This window comes from Thalassophryne amazonica, chromosome 20, assembly GCF_902500255.1.
Source record: "Thalassophryne amazonica chromosome 20, fThaAma1.1, whole genome shotgun sequence".
Taxonomy (NCBI): Eukaryota; Metazoa; Chordata; class Actinopteri; order Batrachoidiformes; family Batrachoididae; genus Thalassophryne; species Thalassophryne amazonica.
In genome coordinates this window covers 45102801-45126206 of record NC_047122.1, presented here as the reverse complement: position 1 = coordinate 45126206, position 23406 = coordinate 45102801, and the positions used below count along the sequence as shown (strand labels likewise).

Genomic DNA, 23406 nt, shown 5'->3' with positions numbered 1-23406 from the left:
CTGCGGTCAAATGCAAAAAGCAGACAAACATAATGCACCCTGAAGTTAGATTCTTATGTACTAATTTTCTCAGATTGCTGCGTGTGCAAAATAATAATAATAATAATAATAATAATAATAATAACAGTCACCAAGCATTGCATTTCAGAACATTTTATTCCAATTTTGAATAAATGGTGTTGCATTTTCTGAAATAAAGGCTTTACTATTAACATGACTTTGCATTTAAATAGTAACACTTTACATGCCTTCATCCAGTGACAATTGTCATTTATTTTCATATTTCCCTTGTAAGAAATATTTCAAGTATAAAATTCCCCAACAATGTAAAATAGCTCACCTGAAGCAAAATAAGCTACTGAAACCTTCAACAATGATGACTATACATTCTAATGGAATAAGCAGCATTTTTGCTTTTTTTTTTTCAAAATTATTATATTTTTCAACAGATCTAAACACAGAAGAGGCAGAATGCAATCTGTATGCAAGCAGCCTTGCATTTAAATAAGGTTTTTTTCATATGAAAAGGCATTAGGCTAACTAATATACGTAACGACATGTTCTAAGGAATCAAAAGATTAAAAAAAAGGTACAGTGCACATTACAGAATTGTATCTTAAATGTCTCCTACATCAACATTTTTGATTATGTTAATATAATAATAATAATATTGTTACTAAAACTAATCAATAACTTATATGTATACCTTGAGATGAGTACATAATATTATTAATACAGTACCGCCGCTAAGTCTCTTTTCTCAGAGCATCAACGCGGTCAAACCTCAAAAATAAATAGCCTATTTTAAATAGTAGATTTTTCACTTAAAAAAAAGTCACTTAAAGCTAGACTGTGTAGGATTTAGTGCCATCTAGTGGTGAGGTTGTAGATTACATTTTGCCATCACCGCTTATGATTTTTTTTTCTCCCCTTCATGTTTTTGCTTCTTTGATAATGGGGGATACACTCTCTTGCCTTCTCTTCTAAGAAATACATCTGAGCCCCAATTTCACAAAAATGAGGGTTCTCAAAATTGTTAGCTTTGCACTAGCAACCAGTAGACAGTGTATGAGCAAGCAACCCTCCCTTATTAATAGGGCAGTGCAGTCTCGTTTGAACCCTGCATGATATCACAGGATTTGACCACTTAAGGGAACGGCCGCTCCCGTTGCGCAATATATACACAGCAGAACTTCACAGGGATAAATGGCATACTGTTTTGTTTTTGGCAACAATCACTAAAGCATTCACGAAAAGTGGAGGTTTTTTTTCGGTTCCCAGTGGAGAAGGGAAGATGAGGCAAATGGGAGACGTCGTGTCGGTAAGTGTTAGCCTACACAGCTAACCAGAGTAGCTGCGTTCTCTCACCTGCAAACCCGCCTCGACACGTTTGTGCTCCGGGTCATAAAGAAACCGCAACACATGTCCACTTTCTACCACATCATCACTTTTTCTTTGTATTTTCACTTTGTTTGCATGTAATTTTCCCAAAATGTCAGAAGTGCCATGTTTCCGTCCCCAGAAGTAGAGAAATTACGTCATATGCTTTATATTTTACCCCTTTATCACCCGCCCTCAAACGAGACTGCGCTACCCAATGAGCAACCCTCATTCAACCTCTTTTTTTTTTTCTTCAGTGTTCTGGTTGTGCTACAAAATACAGAGCGAGTTTGTCTCATCTGGGTTACTGTATCAACATGGCGGCCTCCATGGGAGGGGCCCCTCCCTTGTAGACAAGAAGGGCTCCTTCTAAGATGATGAAAACACATGGATTGGGTTGTTGCAGGTAATTACACATTCAGAAACAGATAGTTATGAACGCTATATTCCATTTATGCTTAAACAAACCCCGCTTAAATCCTACACACTGTAACTTTAAACTGCAGTACAAATGTAAGGCGCACAGAACAACATAAAGTCAAAGAGCCAGCAGTCCAACTTCCTTCACCGCCAACACTGTTTTCTTGACAGACATGAGGCAGACCAGGTTTTTTTTTGGGGGGGGGGTAGCTTTGGTGAGAGAGAGTGTAGCCTGGCTGCAGTCCACAGCACAGAGGTAGAAGTGCTGACAGGGACACCGGGGGCCCTGCTGTGGGGCCGTGGTGCCTTTTTGCATCGGGTGGAGGGGTGTAAGGTCGGTGGGCCCCGGGATTAAAATGTGACAGCTCAACAAATGAGCACAAGTGATGCATTCTTTCCAGAGAGATCCGTCTGTGTGGCTCTGCTTGCCCCCACCAGCAGCTGCTCTCACCCCCTCGTTCTTTTTTTTTTGTTTCTCCACAACCAAAAACACAGAGCCAAAGAGAAACACAACTGTGGCGCCTTTGTCTTTGTCCTCCGCTTGTTTGACACTGCGTGCACGCACTGGCATACGCGCGAGAGAAACGTGATTTACCATTTCTTGCCATCTGAAGGGATTTTCTCTCCTTTGGTGGTGGCTTTTGCTTTGTCGCGTTCCAAGTCCCCCTTTAGTTCAGGAGTCACGTTAGAGCTGATGACATTTTTATTTTTTATTAAATTTTTTTTTCCTGCAGCATTTTTTTTTTTTTTTTGTCTCTTGGTGATTTGTTTGCTTAGGTCAAGAGGTTGAGACACTGAGTTAAAAAAAGAGACATTCAGCATCAGGAAGGTAATAAGGCAGCTTTTTAAATATATGGGACACGACAGGTTACGACTCTCCAGATCCTCAACTTCACTCACATAATAACAACACTGGAAACAGTTCCATTTCCCTGATTATCAGAAAATATTAACGCTGTCAAATGCACCTAAAAAAAAAAAAAAAAAAACAAGAAGAAAGGCCCCCGACATCTAATAACAATAATAAATATATATGTTATGAGGGCATAAAATAACTAATAACACTTGTGGAACACGTCCGAGTGCCCCATGGAAAAAAGAACATTTTCTTAAATTAACGATAAAGACAGCAAAAGGACTTAAAGGCTTAATTTAACACCTATACCATCCACAGGGATTAGTTCCTGTATTTCTTCTCAAGAAATAAGCATTCTACCATGTTGATATAGTAATGATAATAATAATAATAATATTTGTTAATATAATATTTGTTCTGCAATTTTTTTTTCATTTTGACCATTATTTTTGGTTGAAGCACAGCAAGTTGGAAAGCTAAAGTTACCACCTCACCAATGCATCACCTTTTTTAAAGCGACGTTGCCTCCAAGTCACCGTCTCGTCCATTCTCGTGGTTACACCGTGTTCCTTTGCTGCTCCCTCTCTCGGCCAATCAGCTGCAACCAGGGGCGGGGCTCCTCTCTTTGCATGTCAAGCAGCTGCAATGGCTGCTACTGCATGCGGTCGGCCTGCAGCTGCTGGGGCTGGTACTGGCCGAAGGCTGCAGCGGCTACAGCAGCTGAGCCTGGGGTGGCGGCGGCCAAAGGCTGCTGGACCGCGTAACCATAGCCGGTGGTGGCCACGTAGCCCGCAGCAGCAGGGGAGGCGGCGTAAGGGTACTGCTCGTACGCAGCGGCGGCGACTGCGGCGCTGGCTGCGGCTGCAGAATATTGCGCATACGCGGCACCAGTGTAGTCAATGTAAGGGGAGGAAGCAGCAGCAGGTGTAGCGGCTGCAGGCTGTACATGTGGAATGACCACGCTAGGCTGCACAAAGGCCTGAGGGTACACGTAGTGGGCCGGGATGCTGCAGGACAAACACATAAAAGGGATAAGTTGGTTTCTGAGCAAACACAAAGGGACTTGTAAGACCCAGAACCTTTAACAGCAGAACCCTCCCAGCACCCAGCCACAGTCCAATCCACCAGTCAGAAACACCAAATTGCCTGCTAGTAGGTATTAGCAGAGTATAGGGTTGCCAAAATAGAAATCACTTTGTGAAGAGTGGAGGTGAGGAAGTTGATAAAGGCTCTGAGCCTGCAGTGCCTTGCAAAAAGTCAGCCCCTTGGTATTTCACACATTTTAATTTGTTTATGCCATTTTTAAATAAAAAAGTAAATCAGGCTTCTCAATATAAAAATTTCTAAAATGATCTTCCTTTAACTCAAAGCAAATCTCTACAACTTGATATAATTTCATTAAAAATATAAAAGCCAAGATGATTGTTGCATAAGTAATCAGCCCCTTTGATATAATATTTGTAAATAATCAGTTTAATTGCCAGTTTTCTTCAGACAAATCAGAGGATGGATACATGTACATTTCCTTTTCTTTCACGAAAACATCAAATCTAGGCTTGCATCTCAGATGTACCTTCTGGCATATTGTAGCTGATCTTTCAGGTCTTCCTTTTGATGTTGTTCCAGCTAAGGTGCTGAAGGAGGCTTTTAATACTGTTGGGGCGGGTCTCCTAACTTTTATCAATGCTTGCCTTAGATCAGGGTCTGTTCCAGCTGCTTTTAAACATGCTGTGGTTCGACCTCTTCTTAAAAAACCTCACCTGGACTCATCAGTTTTATCCAATTTTAGACCTGTCTCTCATCTGCCATTTCTATCTAAGGTTTTAGAAAAGGTTGTCTTTTTACAGTTACAATCATTTTTAGAAGACAATCTCATCCTTGAAAAATTCCAGTCTGGGTTTAGATCGCGACACAGCACTGAGTCAGCACTTTTAAAAGTTCATAATGATATTACTCTGTCGGTGGATGCAGGGAATCCTGCTGTGCTGGTTCTGTTGGACCTCACAGCAGCCTTTGATACTGTGGATCACACAGTACTTGTTTCCCGGTTGGAACATTTTATTGGCATTCATGGTATTGCACTTGAGTGGTTTAGATCATATTTGGCTGAAAGGAGCTTTTCTGTCATGATTGGGGACCTTTCCTCATCAACTGCTCCTCTGTGCTGTGGAGTGCCGCAGGGATCTGTCCTTGGGCCGATTCTATTTTCTTTGTACATTCTGCCATTGGGGTCAATTATAACCCAGCACAATTTGTCCTTTCATTGTTATGCAGATGATCTGCAAATCTATCTGCCTGTGAGGACTAATGGGAGTGATGCTTTGTCATCATTATTTAATTGTATTCGTGATGTAAAGCAGTGGCTGTCCCGAAACTTCCTTTACCTGAATGATGGTAAAACTGAGATCATGGTGTTTGAGCGCACTGGCATACCAAATGTGGTAACACCAAATTTTGGTGCTTTGGCTAACTATAAACCAGCTGTCAAGAATTTGGGAGTGATATTTGACAGCTGTTTGAGGTTCGATCAACAGATAAATTCTGTTGTCAAAGCTAGTTTTTTCCAACTTCGCCTCTTGGCTAAAATAAAGCACTTTCTCAGTAGACGTGATCTTGAGACGGCCATTCATGCTTTCATCAGCTCCAGACTTGATTATTGTAATGCACTTTATGTGGGCATTAATCAGTCGTCTCTTGCGCGTCTCCAGTTGGTGCAGAATGCTGCTGCTCGTCTTTTGACAAACACTTCTAGACGTGAGCATATTGCGCCCATCCTATACTCACTCCACTGGCTTCCAGTTCGTTTTAGAATTGATTTTAAAATTTGAATGTTTGTTTTTAAAGCTATTTATGGCCTTGCACCTCCCTACTTGTCTGAAATTTTAACTTTGCGCACCTACAGTAGGACGTTAAGGGCGTCTGGCCAGCTTTACTTAGATGTTCCAAGGTCAAGATATAAACGCTGGGGTGATCATGCTTTCGCGGTAGCTGGCCCCAGACTGTGGAATGAGCTACCTCTTGAGTTACGTACTATTCCTGACCTAGCACTTTTTAAATCTAAGTTAAAGACTTATTTATTTAAACTGGCTTTAACACTTAGTGGGGAGGTGACATGTTCTGTTATTTTTATGTTTTTTTTTTTATGTGTTGTTTTAAAATTTTATTTTATATGTGTTTTATTTTGTAAATTTGTGTTTTTAATGTTAAGCACTTTGGACACCAGTCGGTGCTGTAAAGCGCTTTATAAATAAATGCTGATTGATTCTTTTTAATAAAATCCTCCTCTGTACCACTTCATCATGAAGCTGTGCAACTGGGGATACAAAATGCAAAACATGCACTATTCACAATTTCTCCAATCACAGCCACAGAAGCCTGTAACTTCTTCTGGGTTGTCTGGGTGTCTTGGTGTCTTTCCTCACTCTTCTCCTTCTTGGACAGTCAAGAATTGTCTACTCCACACAGATTTACCATAGAGTTCCATACTGTTTGTATTTCTTCATAATTGAAGTAAATAAATTCCAAGACATATTCAGTGACTTGGAAATGTTCATGTATCCATCCCTTGACTTATTTGAAGAAAACTGGCAATAAAACTGATTATTTACAGGTATTATGCCAAAGGGGCCCATTACTTATGCAACCATCATCTTGGCTTTTATATTTTAATTAATTTATATCAAGTTGTAGAGATTTACTTTAAGTTTGAGTTTAAGGAAGATAATTTGAGAATTTTTTTTATATTGAGAAGACTGATTGACTTTTGGTGTTTGAAATGCCATAAACAAAATTAAAATGCATGTAATACCAAGGGGTTGAATACTCTTATCTATTGTGAAAAACAAAAAAAATCACATTTATTGAATTGTAGTTTGTTGATCTGGCTTTGTGTGATGTCATTCTATGGCAAAAACATTGTTGGTGTTGTTCATACTTTCCAAGTTGTGTGTGGTTGTTGATGCACAGCTACAGAGAGGCAGCAGAATGAGGAGAAGTTTTAGGAGCTGTGGCTCATCTGTGCTCGTCTGTCTGTCACATGCGGGTTTGGCTCAGCTTTTGTTGCCCTCCTTTTGCAGGACGGGCAGAGTTGTAAAAAGATATGATTCCAGAGAAGCTTTGTGGAAATGTCAGTGCAACTTTGACAGCTGGACAGTTTTCAAAAAGGACGCTGCTGGTCACTTCCCCATCTGCTCCAGGACAAAGAGCTGGACAGGCAGCGTGGGTTAGGATGGGTGGGGGAGCTGTGCTTTGTACCCACAGGGATGTTTTGATTAAATAAACATTTATGAACAATAAGCACATTCTACCCTCCATGACACAGTCCTATCACGTTCCCAGACTCTATAAGGTCTGCAAACAGAATAACTGAGCACAAGGGAAGCTTTTGAAATTTACACGACTAGTTCTGAGATGAACTTGTGACTAGACGGAAAACTCAACCGAGCAACTATGACTTAGTTTAATTAGATTTACAGATGTCTGGAAAAAGTTATTACTCAATTTTAAATTGCTAAATAAATAAATAAATTCTGGCTATATTGCAAATGGCAGCATGGTGGATTAGTGGTTAGCACTGTTGCCTCACAGCGAGAAGGTCATGGGTTCAATTCCCATCTGTGGCCTTTCTGTGTGGAGTTTGGATGTTCTCCCCGTGTTTATGTGGGTTTCCTCCGGGTGCTCCGGTTTCCTCCCACATCCAAAGACATGTGGGTTAGGTGGATTGGAATCTTTAAATTGTCCATAGGTGTGCGAGTGGGTGTTTTTTGTCTGTTTGTGGCCCTGCGACAGACTGGCGTCCTGTCCTGGGTGAACCCCACCTCGTGCTCTATGACTGCTGGGATAGGCTCCAGCCCCCCGTGACTCCTGATTGGACTAAGCGGTTGGAGTGTGTGTGTGTGTGTGTGTGTGTGTGTGTGTGTGTGTGTGTGTGTGTGTGAGTGTAGATTTCAAATGGAATGAGAGTTTGGAAAATACTGGGAAGCTGACATCATTTGGTCATGTGATTATTGTTTTTCCGCCACCCAAGGTGGCAAGAAAGGTAGCTACTGTTACCACGACTAGCAATTCATTAACCCCATTCTTTGACATGCTTTCTTTCTGAATCTTCTGACTCAAAGGACACAGGGTAGTTTCATGATTGGCGTATGGCTGCACCAATCAGCATGGACAAAAATGGTTTTTGGTGTTACAGTTTTTCCATCAAGCCAAGTAAGATGAAAAAAAAAATGGATAGGAATGATGAAGCAGACGTGGAAGCTGTCTTTAATAAGTCGAGTGTAACAACTAAACGCAAGTTGTTCTCAACTTGTTTTGGCTTGAATATCACAAAAAAGGAGGCATATTTCTTCTTTTTACAGGTTAGTCTTCAGGATTCCAGTGCGCGCACGTGTGTGTTGCACTCCATGTTACTGTTTTTACCTCAATGAACGTCTTCATATGCGATCGTTTGTTCTTTCTCTACAATATTTACTAAAGGTGGTGAGGTAATTAGGGTAGTTAACTGCTCTTTTAATCTCCAGTGTTCATTAATGAACGGCGCATTATGCACGTGTTCATCAATCCAGTTCTGTTCTGTTTTGCTGAATTTTAAATTTGGTGCATTTTGCCTCTAGACGTTTTTGGACTTGACTTCATTAACCTTGTGTTACTTTTGGACAGGGTTTCTATGTTTAGCAATGAATATATGCATGTCCAGATGGTTCTCAATTCTAGGATTTGATTTGTGTTATTTGGTCATCGGACCCTATGAGACATGCAGTGACAAGTCGAACCACAAGTCAAAAGCAGCGTGTTAAACTGTGCAGCCACATTGTTTGGATCCTGCTCCTTGACTAGTTAATGTTTTCTACATATTGTTCCTTAGTGTCACCGTCTAAGTGCCCAACACATTTAGAGATGGCAGATTTGTGCATTCCGATAATGACGGGCCTGCTAATGTGAGTGGATCCAACATTTGTTTGCCAACCAATGTAACAGCGCAAACACTGAAGGTTGCATGACTGCACAAGATTCCACTAACATACAATCTATAGCTGCAGTACGTTTTGGACTTTGATGCACTGGTCAGGTAGCTTAAAATGTGCATGTAGCAAAAAAAAAAAAAGAGATCAGCACACATCAGCGATCTTTTAAATAGAAGGATCTATCGTGGCAACCCTATTGTCAGCACTCCATTATCCAACCCAGTCACATTTAGACCAAAAACAGTGTGGACCAGAGAAAAAGAGGGAAAACTAAACAGCAGTAAGACATCACAGAGGAAGAAATGGGTAAAAAAAAACAAAACAATTAGTCCACCTCAACTAGGCCGGTTATAAAAATGATGACAACACGAGCTCAGCATGAGCACTCAACCAAACACACACAAAACTGAAAAAGGGAAGTATGGGAAGAGCAAAAACAGTAGCAATAAAAAAAAAAAAAAAAAAAAAACTTTAAAGAGGTAGGGTGTGGGTGGCACTAAAATACAAAGGACACTAATGCCTCTTGATTACACACACACACTGGGACAACATAAAGGTTGGTCATTGATGCAAACGGAGTTTAGATCACTTCAGTTTGTGTTTTTGCTCAGAAACCCTGAGAAACAACATTTTTCTTCTCATCATGTGACACTAACGTCTCCTCTGAATCTTGCACTAATGAAATTCTTTCAGTCAGCAGGGTGAGGCAGGTTTCCAGGATGAGTCGGTGACATCATCTCTCAAGCCAGCTGAGAAAAAAAAGTCACAAAGATGAGTTCACTGCAGTTTTCACAAGCAGCAGATTGGAAGAATTAAGTCATACTGAAGATGGATGACTTGGGCACATGTAAGTATAATCATTTAAAAAATAAAAACAAATATTAGTCTGATTGGTCAAATTCCAGCTTGTGTAAATGGACTCTGTGCACTATATTACATGCACATGGACACTGCAGTGAAGAACTTCCTCAATTCTGATTTTTTTTTTTTTTATTATTAAAATACTTTAAAGGAAACTCCTTAATTATTAAAGTGCATTGGCACTGTTTCAAAACAATGCATTTTGTTGGAATACACCCCCCACATACCCCCACAGGAAGATTGTTGGACCAGTTGTACCATCATTGATTTTGATGTCTCATTTTGCATTATAGCACCACAATTTCAAAAAAATTCATCTGTGATTGTTAACATTCTGATAACTTGGAAGAATGTTGCTGCACAGTAACTTTTACAATGTAAAATACAATCTGGAGGGAATCTGCAGTGGTGCCACTCCATATAGTCTGAAATCAGCTCTATCATAGTCTGAAATCAGCTCGATCGTAGTCTTCAATCAGCACTATCATACTTTTAGCTCTATCGTTGTTTGCAATCAGCTCTATCACAGTTTTCAATCAGCTCTATCATAATTTTAAACATAGTTTTAAATCAGCTCTATCATAGTTTTAAATCAGCTCTATCATAGTCTGAAATCAGCTCGATCATACTTTTAGCATGTAGTTTTAAATCAGCTCTATCGTTGTTTGCAATCAGCTCTATCACAGTTTTCAATCAGCTCTATCATAATTTTAAACAGTTTTAAATCAGCTCTATCATAGTTTTAAATCAGCTCTATCATAGTCTGAAATCAGCTCGATCATACTTTTAGCATGTAGTTTTAAATCAGCTCTATCGTTGTTTTCAATCAGCTCTATCATAGTTTTCAATCTGCTCTATCATAGTTTTCAATCAGCTTTATTACAGTTTTCAGTCAGCTCTATCATAGTTTTAAATTATCTCTATCAGTTTCAAATCAGCTCTATCATAGTTTTAAATCAGCTCAGTTTTCAATCAGCTTTATTACAGTTTTCAGTCAGCTCTATCATAGTTTTAAATTATCTCTATCAGTTTCAAATCAGCTCTATCATAGTTTTAAATCAGCTCAGTTTTCAATCAGCTTTATTACAGTTTTCAGTCAGCTCTATCATAGTTTTAAATTATCTCTATCAGTTTCAAATCAGCTCTATCATAGTTTTAAATCAGCTCAGTTTTCAATCAGCTTTATTACAGTTTTCAGTCAGCTCTATCATAGTTTTAAATGAGCTCTATCAGTTTCAAATCAGCTCCATTACAGTTTTCAATCAGCTCTATCATAGTTTTAAACATATAGTTTTAAATCAACTCTATCAGTTTTCAGTCAGCTCTATCAGTTTTAAATCAGCTCAGTTTTCAATCAGCTCTATCATAGTTTTAAACATATAGTTTTAAATCAACTCTATCAGTTTTCAGTCAGCTCTATCAGTTTTAAATCAGCTCAGTTTTCAATCAGCTCTATCATAGTTTTAAACATATAGTTTTAAATCAGCTCTATCAGTTTTCAGTCAGCTCTATCATAGTTTTCAATCAGCTCTATGAGTTTTCAATCCAGATTAAATATAACATGGATTAAATATGGTGAAAGGGTTGTGTGTTGTTTGAGGATAAATTTTTGGACAGAACTGCTCACATGTCAAGGCCACAGAGAAGTAAATATTTCAGTGAGGCTAATTCACAGTGGACTAGTTAATTTGCGTAACTCTGTGTCAAGCAGGTGTTGCAGCTTCTTGATAGAAAAACTGAAGGTTCAGATTTGCACCGCTCTGGTTTGGTGATATCCATGTCGAAGGTACTGATGAGGAAGATGTTACGATTGACAGCATAAAGGTTCTGGCCCTGTGACACCCACTCTGACCCTGTTTAAATGGCCATATTAACCCTAACTCCTGCCCAGCTACACTCACACACGCGCGCGTTACTTTGTGCGACTGCAGAGTCAGCACTCAGCATTCATAGCTTTGTGTGGCACAATGGGTGTGCTTGTTTTCGCTAACACCACGAGCCCATGTGATGAAAGCTGCCACCGACACAATGAGAGAGACATATCCAGATATTTGTTTGTGTCGCACTGGAGACTGGTGCGCTGAGCTGCATGAAAACATGCCAGTGGGCATACAAAGCACCCAGGCACACACACACACACACACACACTGTTATGTCACACAGGCTTATAAAAGAAGAATAAGTAAACCCTACATATGGCCTGAGGTCCGTTGGTGGCAGTGCCGAGCCCCGGATTTTGTAGTTTGAAGCAGCAAATGAGTGTCTACGACTCCACCGAACATTAACACAACTGTTTTTGCACTAGTTTAATACAAAGTACTTATATATAACATATTCTACACTTAATATTTATTACTTATCTTACTGTTTAAAATTATTATGTCCACCAAGGACGTAAAAAAAAAAATCAGTTTTTTTATTATCTGTCTGTCTGTTAGCAGGATTACGTCAAAACTACTTGACAGATTCTCATCAAATGTGCACCATAGATAGATATTAGGCCATGGAAGACTCCACTGAATTTGGGAGGTGATCTGGATCCGGATCCGGATTGGCGGATGTCAGAAATCTCTGACTGCTTTTGTTATTGGTATTATTTTTCTCTTCTCTATACCTGTGACATTGTAGCTGCTAAAAAAGAGATGCTGCCAGACAGAATTCTGTTGTATTTCTTGTAAAAGACAATAAAGTTTCTTCTTCTTCTTAATAACCAGCATTTCATTTTGTTCTAACCCATTCGCGTAGGATCATTTTAAGGTGGAAATGTTTAAATACTGATTCTGCTCACAAAGAACCACTTGGAAAAAAATGCATTCTGGTCTGAAGCCCTGATGTCTGATCTGATGAGTCTCAATTTCTTCTGGAATGTCCAAGTTTTAGAAAGGTGGCCAAAACAACATGAAAGCATGGATCCGACCTGCCGCGTATCAGTAATTTGGGCTGCTAGTGTAATGTTGTGGCAACTGCATGATGCTATCATGTCAACATGGATCAAAGTTTTAGAGGAAAGTTTCCAGCACCTTGTTGGAATTTGCACCATACATATGAACTAAGGCAGTTCTGCATCAGTCAAAAGGGGGTCCAACCCAGTACTTGCAAGGTGTACCTAATAAAGTGCCTGTAGGTTTTTCTTATTTTGCACTGGCAAAAATAATATGAGGGACCAAAAGAAAACACGTCACACAAAAATTCACCACTCACTCCAACAAGACAACCACACAAAAAAACATGAAACACCATATAGTATTAAACAAAATGAATAAAATCAAAAACAAGCTGAAAGCTATAAAAATTGCTCTGTTTTGGGAACACACATTCACAGAACAGGGGAAAAAAGATCACCCCAAAAATTCAATCAATTCAGCATTTTTTTTTCATTATTAAATTAAAAAGCACACGGTTTAGCTAAAAACACCACTTCATAACGGCACACAAAGCTCTAAGTTCCATTTAAATAATAATTAAAAAGTCAAAGTGAAACAGAAACCAACATACATGCATCTGTAATCACCGTTTTGAGCTTGTGTGCCTTTGAGCCTACGGGTAATTCCTTTGTCTGATCTGTGATTACTGGCAGAACTATTCCACAAAGCGGCACAGTTAGATTAATCGAGAGCAAGCCTGTCGAAAGATAGACAACATTGAGACAGGATGTGACTTTCCATCACAGTCCACTCAGCAAACTCTGCTTCTTGGAGGACAATAACAAAAGTATCAACTCATAGTCACACACTGTCCACCTTGTGAACAGAAAACATGAGAAAAAGCTAAATAAGTTAAAGTAGGCTGATAATATCCCATTAGAACAGGTGAAAACACTCCTGCACACAGCATGTGGACTTGTGGGTTCTTACCCATAGGGTCTCTGAATGAACGCAGGGTGAATCTGAGGAACACCAAAGGTAAATCCTGTGGGGGGGGGGAACAGAAATAATGAAATCAAAAGCAAAAATGAATGTGACATATGGTTGTCAATAATGTGCCGTACACACACACACACACACATACACACACACACGCAACGCATCCGTCTGCAGATTCTTGTCGTAAATGATCATTAAAACCTGCCAACTCTTCACTGATATTGGCCAGCATGTACAACAGATGGCAGGTTTTATTCCAAAACACTGAGTTGATGCTGATGTGCAGCAGTCTGCAGGTTTTCATTCCAAATGATCAGCTGCAGTGATGATTATGTAGGTTTTTGTTTCACATGATGATGAAAACCTGCAAACTCTTGTTGCCACTACACACGTGTAACAGACCACAGGTTTTCCATCCAGCTACAATCTGCAAGCTTTTATTGCAAACAATCACAAAAACCTGCTGAATGTTGTTGGCAATAGGCGCAACAGTCTGCAGGGTTTCATTCCAGAGTATCATGATAACCTGCAGGACTCTTGTCTTTCGTTGCCAACATGTGTAACAGTGTGTAAATTTTCATTCCAAACAGTCATCTGCATCAGTTTCTAAGGTTTTCATTCCAGTCACTCCCGTAAAACCTGCAGATCGTTGATTGTCGTTAGCAATATGTACATCAGTCTGCAGGTTTCCCTTCTAAATGATTACCTGAGGTGAATGTTATGTGTACCAATATGCAGGTTTTTACTCCAAACTATCACAAAATCTGTAATACCATGCAGATCAAATATCTTGTTTTAAGACACAGATGACCTGCTTCAGTGGGACTTGAACCCCAGACTTTTGGGTGGCAGTCCACACTTTTGCCACTAAGCTACCTGGGGCCTGTACTACGAAGCGGGGTTAACTTACTCAGATGTAACCCAGGGTCAACCTCTTAAACCGGGGTTGACAAAACCTGGTCTTCTCAAGTGATGTTAATTGGTACTACGACACGGAATAAGATGTTGATTTGTTGAACCTGTGTTAACCTAATTGGAGTTTGTGCGCGTTCACATAAAAGGGGCAGGGTGCGGCACACGTCACCATTTTTCAATGATGGCGCGGTCCCCTTACTTTACCGAAGAAGAATGCACGATTATTATGCTGAGCTACGAGGAATTTAAATTAATGTTAAGGGGGAAATCAAACACATTGTCTGCCAATAAAGCAAGACAGGCTCGTTGGCAATGTATTGCTGATCGGGTAAATGCGTACGTACAATTCAATTGTTCCCCAAATCTGTTACAGATGACTAACCCGTGGAATGTCTAATATGTGTAAAAAAAATGCCCCTCTTTCATTAATTACGCCCAGATGCAACACGATTCAGAAGTGGGCACAGGCCTACTAATAAATGTTAAGTTAATTTAATGTTTCCTGAATAGGCTACCTTGACTGTATGATTGCTATTCCTAATCCTGTCAATATTTCAGATGCAATAGCAGTGCCAAACGCACCTGGCAGCAGGTGAAGATGAAATATAAAAACATCCTTCAGAACGGTAGGTTTATATTCATAGCTTGATAAGCCCCACTTTGCCTAATTAATGGACATGCATTAGACCTATTTTGATATTAGTAATTACCCGCGATTGCATAAAACCCTTCTTTGATTTGCATTGCGGATAAATGGCCAGGGAAAACGACAAATGCATCCAACAGTTTACATAGAGCAAGTACTACCTTGCGAATCATAAGACATACAGTATTCTTGCTCAGATGTTCAGCATCACCGATGGAATACATAAATTGTCCACTGGCAAAACAGGCACAAGGCACATTATCTGCTCGATCGTCGGGGCATTGCTACACTGTAAAAAATGACTTGTTTTTACAGGAAAACGCTGGCAGCTGTGGTTACCAGGGAATTCCTGTAAAACATACAGCAGCACAGTAGATAACATTACAGACATAATATGTATAAGGATTTACAGTGAATGAACCACGGCTGACTCACATTAAAAGAACTGTTAAATCTACAAACAAGAGCTCTCTTTTTTTGTACATTTAACTGCTGTATTTTTTACAGGAATTCCCTGGTAACCACAGCTGCCAGTGTTTTCCTGTAAAAACAACAGTCTTTTTTTACAGTGTACGATGGGTGATGTTACAGACTTCTGGCCCGATCAGCTGACAAAGATAACGAATTCCCTCGGCTAAGCATCTATATCTTTCATAGAGAATATCGTCCGGGTATGTCAGCAGATTCTGGCGGTCTTTAAAAACCCTCGCCCTGCGAAGAGAGCCCCTCACAATTTGTGCCCCAATATCACACGGATCATCCAGGTAGGCCGGCATTGTCTTCGGAGTGATTGAAGGTGGATGGACGGTACTTATAAAGGGAGTGGTTAAGCGAAAACCTCAAGCTAACCGAGAAGATAACCTGCTCTGAGCAGGTTTGGCGCACAGCATAAATTGCCATGGCAGCATACCTCGATCAAAACCTATCCACCTTTCGTAGTACGGGTTAACCGAGAAGTTACTCCACACGTCATCAACTTACTCCCAAAGTTACCCTGATAAGCCAGTAACCCCGCTTCGTAGTACAGGCCCCAGGTCTGCATGTATTTGGGGATTTTTTTTTTTTTTTACATCAGCAGCAGCTATGAACCTTAAAAACATAAACAATATCTCAGATGAAACTAAAGTTTTTCTTCTTCACTAATAAATACACTGATCCACTTCAAGATCCTAAAAATACAGTTTGCTGCTGTGTGATACTGATACTTGATATAATATCAGCACAACGCACTTTGCTTTTTGCACCAATGAAAATCCTGCATCCGGTAGACAATTCTTACATAAAATCGATATTTATGATAATAATCTGATCAAACCCTTTTGTCACTTACTTATCATCTTCCTGCGGGTTCTTACCTGGCTGCATCACCCGAGGTTTGGCCCCCAGGTAGGCCAGGTTGACATTGGCCTTCCTGCCATCGATGATGGGGTTGGGGTCCTTACAGGCACGGTCTGCAGCCGAGCGATCCGCCATCGTGACCTGACAGGAACCAACACACACACACACAACAGGAGAACCTTTGGCAACACAAATGAAGACTGAACTGAAATGATGTGACTGTCTGAGGTCAACCTTCGTGGGCCAAACCCACGTGGCTCCAATAAAAAAAACACAGCACACTGATCTGACCAAAAGCACTCTTTTCTGTGAGTGAAATGAACAATTGCGACAAATTCTACAGTTAAACGTCATGTTGGCAATGACCAGATTTGCATAAACATAAATATATATAAATTAAAATGTAATTTGCATCACTAAACACAATAATGAGGAGCCAATCGAAGTACTTATTAATACTTCTCGGCCACCGTAGAGCTGACAGTTAATATGTGTCGGAGAAAACCGTGAAATCATCGTGCGTTACGTTTGCCTGTCGGTTTAAAAACGTGTCCGGGCGCATACCAACACGCAACAGCTTGGAAGTTACCAGATTTCACAAGTGTCAACTGACACATTTTGTCAGAGTCACCGACAAACTAAACATCCGCGATGGGGCTGTGACAGACACGTGGTGGATTTATTTGTTTATTTATTTGAAAGGGCGGAAAACAAACACCACTTACTAGCAAATACACTTTTAAACAATCAGAAAAATGTTCTACTCACAAATCCATAACCCCTGGACTTTCCGGTCTGTCTGTCGGTGATGACCACCGCTTCTTCAATCTCACCGAAAACTTCAAAATATTTCCTGAGACTGGAATCCGTGGTGTGGTAAGGTAAACCCCCGACAAAAATCTTCGTGTAGGTCGTGTCCTTTTGCGTGGTGTGCATAGTTAGTGCAAAAAACACACACACGAAAAAAACCCAAAAATATATAATAAATAAGAACAATAAAAAATAGTGCAGTGTCTCCTTATCAGTAACTCTTTGGAAGATGGAGATCGGCTCTGTTACTTTTCTCAGAAAACAAAAGTGAGACAAAAACAACCAAAAAAAGAAACTTGGAGGTAGATTTAGTTTCCGACAGTAGAGGAGCTGTTGTTGGTGGGGATGGATTTTTTTTGTTTGTTTTTTTTTTTTTTTTGAGCTGATTGTCCCAAACAGATCACCAGGTGTTTTCAGCTCTCTCTTGGTAACTCTGCTGTCTAAACGGAATAGGTTTGAGACCCATTCCTAAAAGCGCTGCTCCTAAAACTCCACCCAGGATCGGACCCGTGCGTGTTTGCCCGCCCACTAACGCGCGCGAACAGCTGGGAAGCCTGAAACACTGGATCTGCTTGTCAAAGTCAACCCAGGCTGCATGTGCCAGTAATTATCAAGACACGATCGGGGGCGAAGTGGATTCTGATTTTATGTCTGTTCAGAATATATATATATTTTTAATTTCAAGTTTATTCTGTGCATTATAGCTGTTGGATTTCGATATTGCAAAATCACATTTTAAGCAGCCAATTAAGCACACTGCGTAATTTTTACCGTTTAATCTACTGTGGGCAGTGCGTCATGCGTAATTACGCACAGTTGATGGTTTCGGAAGTATTTAGGATCAGTTGCATCACTTCACTCGGACGTTTCTGAACGTTGTGAATATGGTAGCAAATGTTTTTGAGTGGTATATACTGCGGTGTTTCTGTGAACAACACCTTTAGAACACCAATATTTGATATTTTAGCTTTTAAATAAATAAAAAGTAATATTCAATATTCAGCGAGGAAAACTTATCAAAAAGCATTTCACAGATTAATCAGGTCATTATTTTATTTATTTATTTTCTGAATTTTCGGCCTGTAAAAAAATTAGAAATAAAGCTGTGTTTTGCAATTAATTAAACCAAAAATTCAGACGCACATTTATTTATTACAGTGCAAGGGTTTCAGCCCTCTGAAATTTTGATTAAAAAAAAAAAAATGCAGTTTCACCTTTCATCAGTAAATCAGTCAGCCAAAATTTAATTGTCCAACCATTCCTATGGTAAGAAAATTCAAGTATTTTTCTTTCCCTATTTCATTCAAGAAACTAATATATAATACCTTATACTTGATTTCTTTGTAGGTGTACAAAACGTAAAAAGTTACTGATGATCACTCTATAATAAAAATTACTTTAAAAAACAGGTGAAAGTCAGTATTATTTTCTTATAATTTAAAGGAGATGCCTCAAATAGATATTTTATCATTTAAAAAAAAACATACATATGTAAACTTAGAAAACCTTCACATTTTTTTTAGTGGATAGTTACTGTAGATGAGAAACTGCAACCTGAGAGTCTCTTTGTGTCCTCTCACTATTTTATTAATGCAGCCGCTTGTTCCTGTCAGTCTGAATGAGTCATGAAAACCATATCCAGTTTCCCAAGATCAACAATGGCGAATGTGGTCTGGTTGCATCCTCTTTGTCGGAGTATCCAAAACTTCAGAACCTATAAAAAAAATTGATTTCTTTTCTATCACAGTAATATAAATGATAATTACCTGGTTGATTTGTAAAATAAATTTGGATGTTTCATCAGAACAAAGGCTGGTAGAGTCTAAAGTAGTTTTCTGGATGTTACCATGGAGCTCACACCTGTTAGTCATGGGGGATATTAAGGTCAAAGGTCACAGAAACAGCTGAACACTCAAGGGACATCACACGGTGTACACAGTGGCCATCAAAATGACACATGGGAGGGAAAAAAAGTTATTTTTAATTCATGGTAACTTTAAACATCTCTTTTTTAATAAAATAAACTTTTTTGTTTGTTATATAAACTGTCTTTAGATAGTACAGCCTTAAAGAAATCAAACAGCGCCCTCTAATGTCCAACAGAGCTACTCAAAGTGCGGGAGCCACATTCCACATTTGAATGTAAAATTAAAATGTTGTATGTTGGCAAGAATATTAATAATACTCATATTAAATAGATCACGGAGGTAAATTATACCGCATAGAAGAGAAAACCCTCATATTCTTCTGTGCTTATCACAGAGCTAAAACATATCATTGTGATGTTTCACTCAATTAAAAAAACTTCATTGCTCATAACATTATGTTTTAATAGTTCTTTAAATTGTCAGCTTCATAGCCGATCACAGTTGTAGAAAGATTCTATAGAGTTTATGCTTTGTTTATCTTTGCAAACGGGTCCTGATAAGCTCCACTCAATGGTGCAAATGGCATTTTGGCAGCCTCCCTCATGCACACTTGACTTCCTATTACTCATTCATGGTGCACATATTAAAATGTCTCATCATTGTCTTTTACGTGTTGGAAGGTAGAGTCACTTTCGAGTTCCACTGAGGCTGTGAGGAGGTGGAACTCCACATTTTCCTCCTCTTTGAGCTCGCCATCATCTTCACTTCCGTTCTGTCCTTTCTTCTGTTGCTGCTTGGGATCTCTGCTTGCTGCTTCCTCGTGCACCTGTCCTCTTTCATCTGCCGCGCCCACCGCTCTGCTCCACTCCCTGTCATCCTCTTCACCCTCTCTTGTCAAGTCTCCATCCTCAGCAGCTTGAATGTGAAGCAGAACTTGGAAGTGTTTGCTGTTTTTTGGGGTCCCAGTAGGCTCAGGCACAGAAGTCAGCTGTAGTGGTTCCACAGGAGTGACAGTTGGGTCCTCTTTGTTTTTTGCAAAGGAGGCAGGGACCGGGGGTCGAACACAGGCTGATTGGGCCCTCATAAGTGTCTTGAATTTATCTTCCCTTAACTAAGATGAAGGGGAGGAAGAAAGAATTAAATGTGTGATTAAATCTGAGTGTGAGAAATGAAACTGCAACAATATTGTCAATGTCCAAATACAGTATTTTCCCAACCCAGTCTCAAGGCATGTCGTGATTCAGCAGCATGAAATATACATTAATCTATCAGTTTGTGATATTGTGACGAAAAGCGCCTCATTTTCTTCACGACAGCATGAATTCATTCTAATTCATTCCGTGATGGCTGCACAAAAGTAAAAGTGAAGGGGGGGTGGTTATGGTTAGGGTGGGGGGAAGGAGTAGGATTAGGTTATGGTTAAGGTTGGGGGTAGGAGTAGTGTTAGTAATAGGGAGTTTTATAAAAAAAACCCTGTCACGAAAATTTGACTCATTTCATGACAGGAGCACGAAAAAAAAAAACATGAGACTGGGCTGTATTTTCCATATTAGAAGTTGCACTGGAGTATAAGCGTAACCTTTTTTCTGTATTACCAGCTCTTTATAGTTTAGTATTTTTGTGCATTGTTGTACTTTTTCTTGTTGGCAGTTGTTCTTTTATTATTGGAGTTTATTTTGCTTAGTGCTTTTATTCAAAGCTCTCTTTTTATAGTTATTATTAATTACAAACGTGTTTGTTTTCTGTATATAAATCACACTGGAGTATAAGTCACAAGAACTCCAAAACTAGTAAACAGAAACTTGGCACTTATACTCTTGAAAGTATGTATATATGGGCACTTGACCTCACACTGTACCTTGCGTCTCTCTTCAACCTGCCTGATCTTCTGCTCCATGGCCTCTTTACTGGGGGAATTCTGCTCTTTCCAAGCCTTCAGGGACTTCAGTCTGGCTGGAGGCCTTCGCTGGGGCCCCTTTGTGTCCTCCAGCTGTCAGGCATCAACACAGTGAACAGTCGATTATTTCAAGGAACACATCACCCAAAAATTACAATCACACCTTACCCTACTTAACCTCAGCAACAATCAAATAACCTTAACTCTATAGTTAAGAATTAAATTTTGATACTTTATTTATTTATTTTTAACAAGTGACCGTGCAGGAAAAAATGTGTGTAGAATCAAACACTCAGCAGAGGGAGACAAAAGCTCAAAATGCATTCGGGAGACTGGGCTTACCTCAATGAAATGGAGCAAAGACAAAAACCTGGAATTTCTTGATAAATACTTGTATAATCTTCCACAGCATTAGCTACTGGTGCTGCTCATCACTTTATAATTTCATGAGTTTTCTTTGGTTTCAATGTCTCATCATAATTACAATTCAGAGGAATGTGAAATCCATGTTTAATGCTTACAGCAGCATTGAACGGGATTCACAGCATACTTTGCATTGAAAATAAGAGCTAAAATATGCACACAAGAGAAAACCTAATCAGTCACATTTCTGACTATGATGGATTAATCATCTTGTGGTTCTACAGTCCTATAATGCTACATTCACTGAACTCAGTTATCCGGGCAGCACAATCTCTTCTGGAAGACATTCTTCTTGAATATCCACTCACACAAAAGCAAAGTTAAATAGAATAATTTTGATAGAATGCATTGATATGTAGTAATTGGGGCAGCCAGCCATGCTTGCTGCTGTTGCAGAAATTAACACCAACCAAGTAGTTGTGTTCTTTTCTTGTTACACTCGCTGTAGCAGATGAGTTGAAATGCAGGTTATAAAATCAAGAACAGTCAAACCTACACCACAACATTAAATCATCCACAGTCCAAGATAATATTGTCTTTATTCATTTCTGCAAGCTGATGGTTCCACGTGGACTAGAGATACACACCATAATGCTGTAGGCTTCCCAGGCTATGCTGCCCTTCTGTTTGGGCTGGCGGTCAGGAAAGATGGCTCGGGTCAGCGGCTCACCCAGAATCTCACTGGACTTTGGTTCTGCGCTCGTCTGCTGCAGGAAGCTGAGGCTGGCTTTAGGTGAAATAAAATCGTATGAGGTGTGACCAAGCCCATTTTATTTATAATGTGTGATGTGACCTCAGGGACTCACCATCTTGTACATTTACTCTTCCCTCGCTTTCTGTGTTTGGTATCAGTGGCGGGAGTCGTCTGGGCAATATTCCCGGCACCTCGGGGATTTCTCTGTTCTCCATCACCACCCCACTATCTGTGGTGACTTTTGACACTGCAGAGTCTCCACGGTTGCTGTGTTTACTGCCTGTATCATCCTGAAGTGATCGAGCCATAAAAAAACTTCCAGTGCAGAACTTGGGAACATTTTTACTTCCCCCACCTTAACACTACATGGTGTCATGTTGTCATGGTAACATATTTCCATCAACACAGCATGCATGCCACAACTACAACAAATAAATTTGCAAAGTTTTAATTAGTACAGCCTTCACTTCTGAAATAATAAAAATGTGTTTTAAAAATAATATAGGTAAATGCGTCGCAATGTCTCAAAGCATACACATAATTGCAGTTCAGATTGATTTCCTGCCAGAAAAAAAACAACTTTATTTGCACTGACAGCAACCATGGTGCAGATATTAATTTGGAAATATTGCTGAATTTTAGTTTAAGAATAACACACAGCTCTGGAAAACTATCTGTTCTGCACACAGGCATAGCAACGGGGTGGGTTTCAGTCATAAACGCTTCAAATAAATCAGAGAATGAAACTAACCAAATTAACTGCTTCAGAAAATCATGAAATGCCGGATACACACTAAACGCTTATGAGCAATGGTGCACTGCTGTGAAATGTGAAACACACCAAATAAAATTTCAGGAAATTACTGTTTCAAAAGATAAAACATTAACAGCTTTTAGAAAATGATTCACTTCTCTGAAGCACACAGACAGTTCAGTATTTTTGAAGCCTTGGAAAAGTGCAAATGAAACAAGTTTCATTGTATTCAACACAGAAACAACTGCTTCAAGAATGATTTAACTTTTTCAAAATGCTCAAAACAACCAGCGGACAGTGGGGACGGTCTGCGGTTCTGTCTCAGTCTATATTTATTTGCATTGTAATGTGTTTATTAATATCCGCCGGTGTGTGGTTAGCAGACATGTTAAGAACCGGCTTCGGAAAGTGTCGGATTGTTTCGGGTCCTACCTCGTCTCCTTCCTGCACTTCGGGTGGCAGCGGTTTTACCACATTGTTTGTGGAAGCAGCGCACCCCATAGTCCCGTCAGAGCTCAGATATCTCAAACAAGTCCAAGTGTGAGATGTTGCGATCGAAAAACTGACTCAACCCGGGGCATCGACCAATGTGAATTCCTTCACTAAACACACCGTCTCCGTGGATCCGATGCGTTGCTAGGGGCCGTTGCTACAACAAATCTGACCAGGTTAAAGAGGTGAAAGTGGGCGTGGCCGTCACGACAACAAAACAGTCTCA

The 23406-nt window shown here is 39.8% G+C and overlaps 2 protein-coding genes across 2 annotated transcripts; both read right to left on the bottom strand.

The window, feature by feature from the left end:
• Window positions 1–134: 134 nt before the first annotated feature.
• On the bottom strand, window positions 135–17596 carry rbm24a (RNA binding motif protein 24a). The gene is made up of 4 exons (XM_034160826.1): window positions 17011–17596; window positions 16260–16383; window positions 13335–13389; window positions 135–3663 (listed from the first exon to the last, which is right to left on the bottom strand). The coding sequence occupies exons 1-4, from the start codon at window positions 17176–17178 to the stop codon at window positions 3309–3311; spliced, it is 702 nt and encodes a 233-aa protein (XP_034016717.1). The 5' UTR covers window positions 17179–17596; the 3' UTR covers window positions 135–3308.
• A 1967-nt stretch (window positions 17597–19563) lies between these two features.
• Window positions 19564–23361, bottom strand: stmnd1 (stathmin domain containing 1). Its single transcript, XM_034160398.1, has 5 exons — window positions 23121–23361; window positions 22047–22224; window positions 21828–21967; window positions 20779–20910; window positions 19564–20031 (listed from the first exon to the last, which is right to left on the bottom strand). The coding sequence occupies exons 1-5, from the start codon at window positions 23187–23189 to the stop codon at window positions 19564–19566; spliced, it is 987 nt and encodes a 328-aa protein (XP_034016289.1). The 5' UTR covers window positions 23190–23361.
• Between the last annotated feature and the right edge of the window lie 45 nt (window positions 23362–23406).

Bases quoted from the DNA above. Each gene is read 5' to 3' on its own strand.
- rbm24a (XM_034160826.1), bottom strand. From the start codon at position 17,178: ATGCACACCACGCAAAAGGACACGACCTACACGAAGATTTTTGTCGGG. The intron at 16,384-17,010 runs GTGAGTAGAACA...GGTTCCTGTCAG, and splicing joins AGTCCAGGGGTTATGGATTT to GTCACGATGGCGGATCGCTC. The intron at 3,664-13,334 runs GTAAGAACCCAC...TTTGTCCTGCAG, and splicing joins TTCATTCAGAGACCCTATGG to CATCCCGGCCCACTACGTGT.
- stmnd1 (XM_034160398.1), bottom strand. From the start codon at position 23,189: ATGGGGTGCGCTGCTTCCACAAACAATGTGGTAAAACCGCTGCCACCC. The intron at 22,225-23,120 runs GTAGGACCCGAA...CGATCACTTCAG, and splicing joins AAGTGCAGGAAGGAGACGAG to GATGATACAGGCAGTAAACA. The intron at 20,911-21,827 runs GTGTGTATCTCT...GATGCCTGACAG, and splicing joins GGGAAGCCTACAGCATTATG to CTGGAGGACACAAAGGGGCC.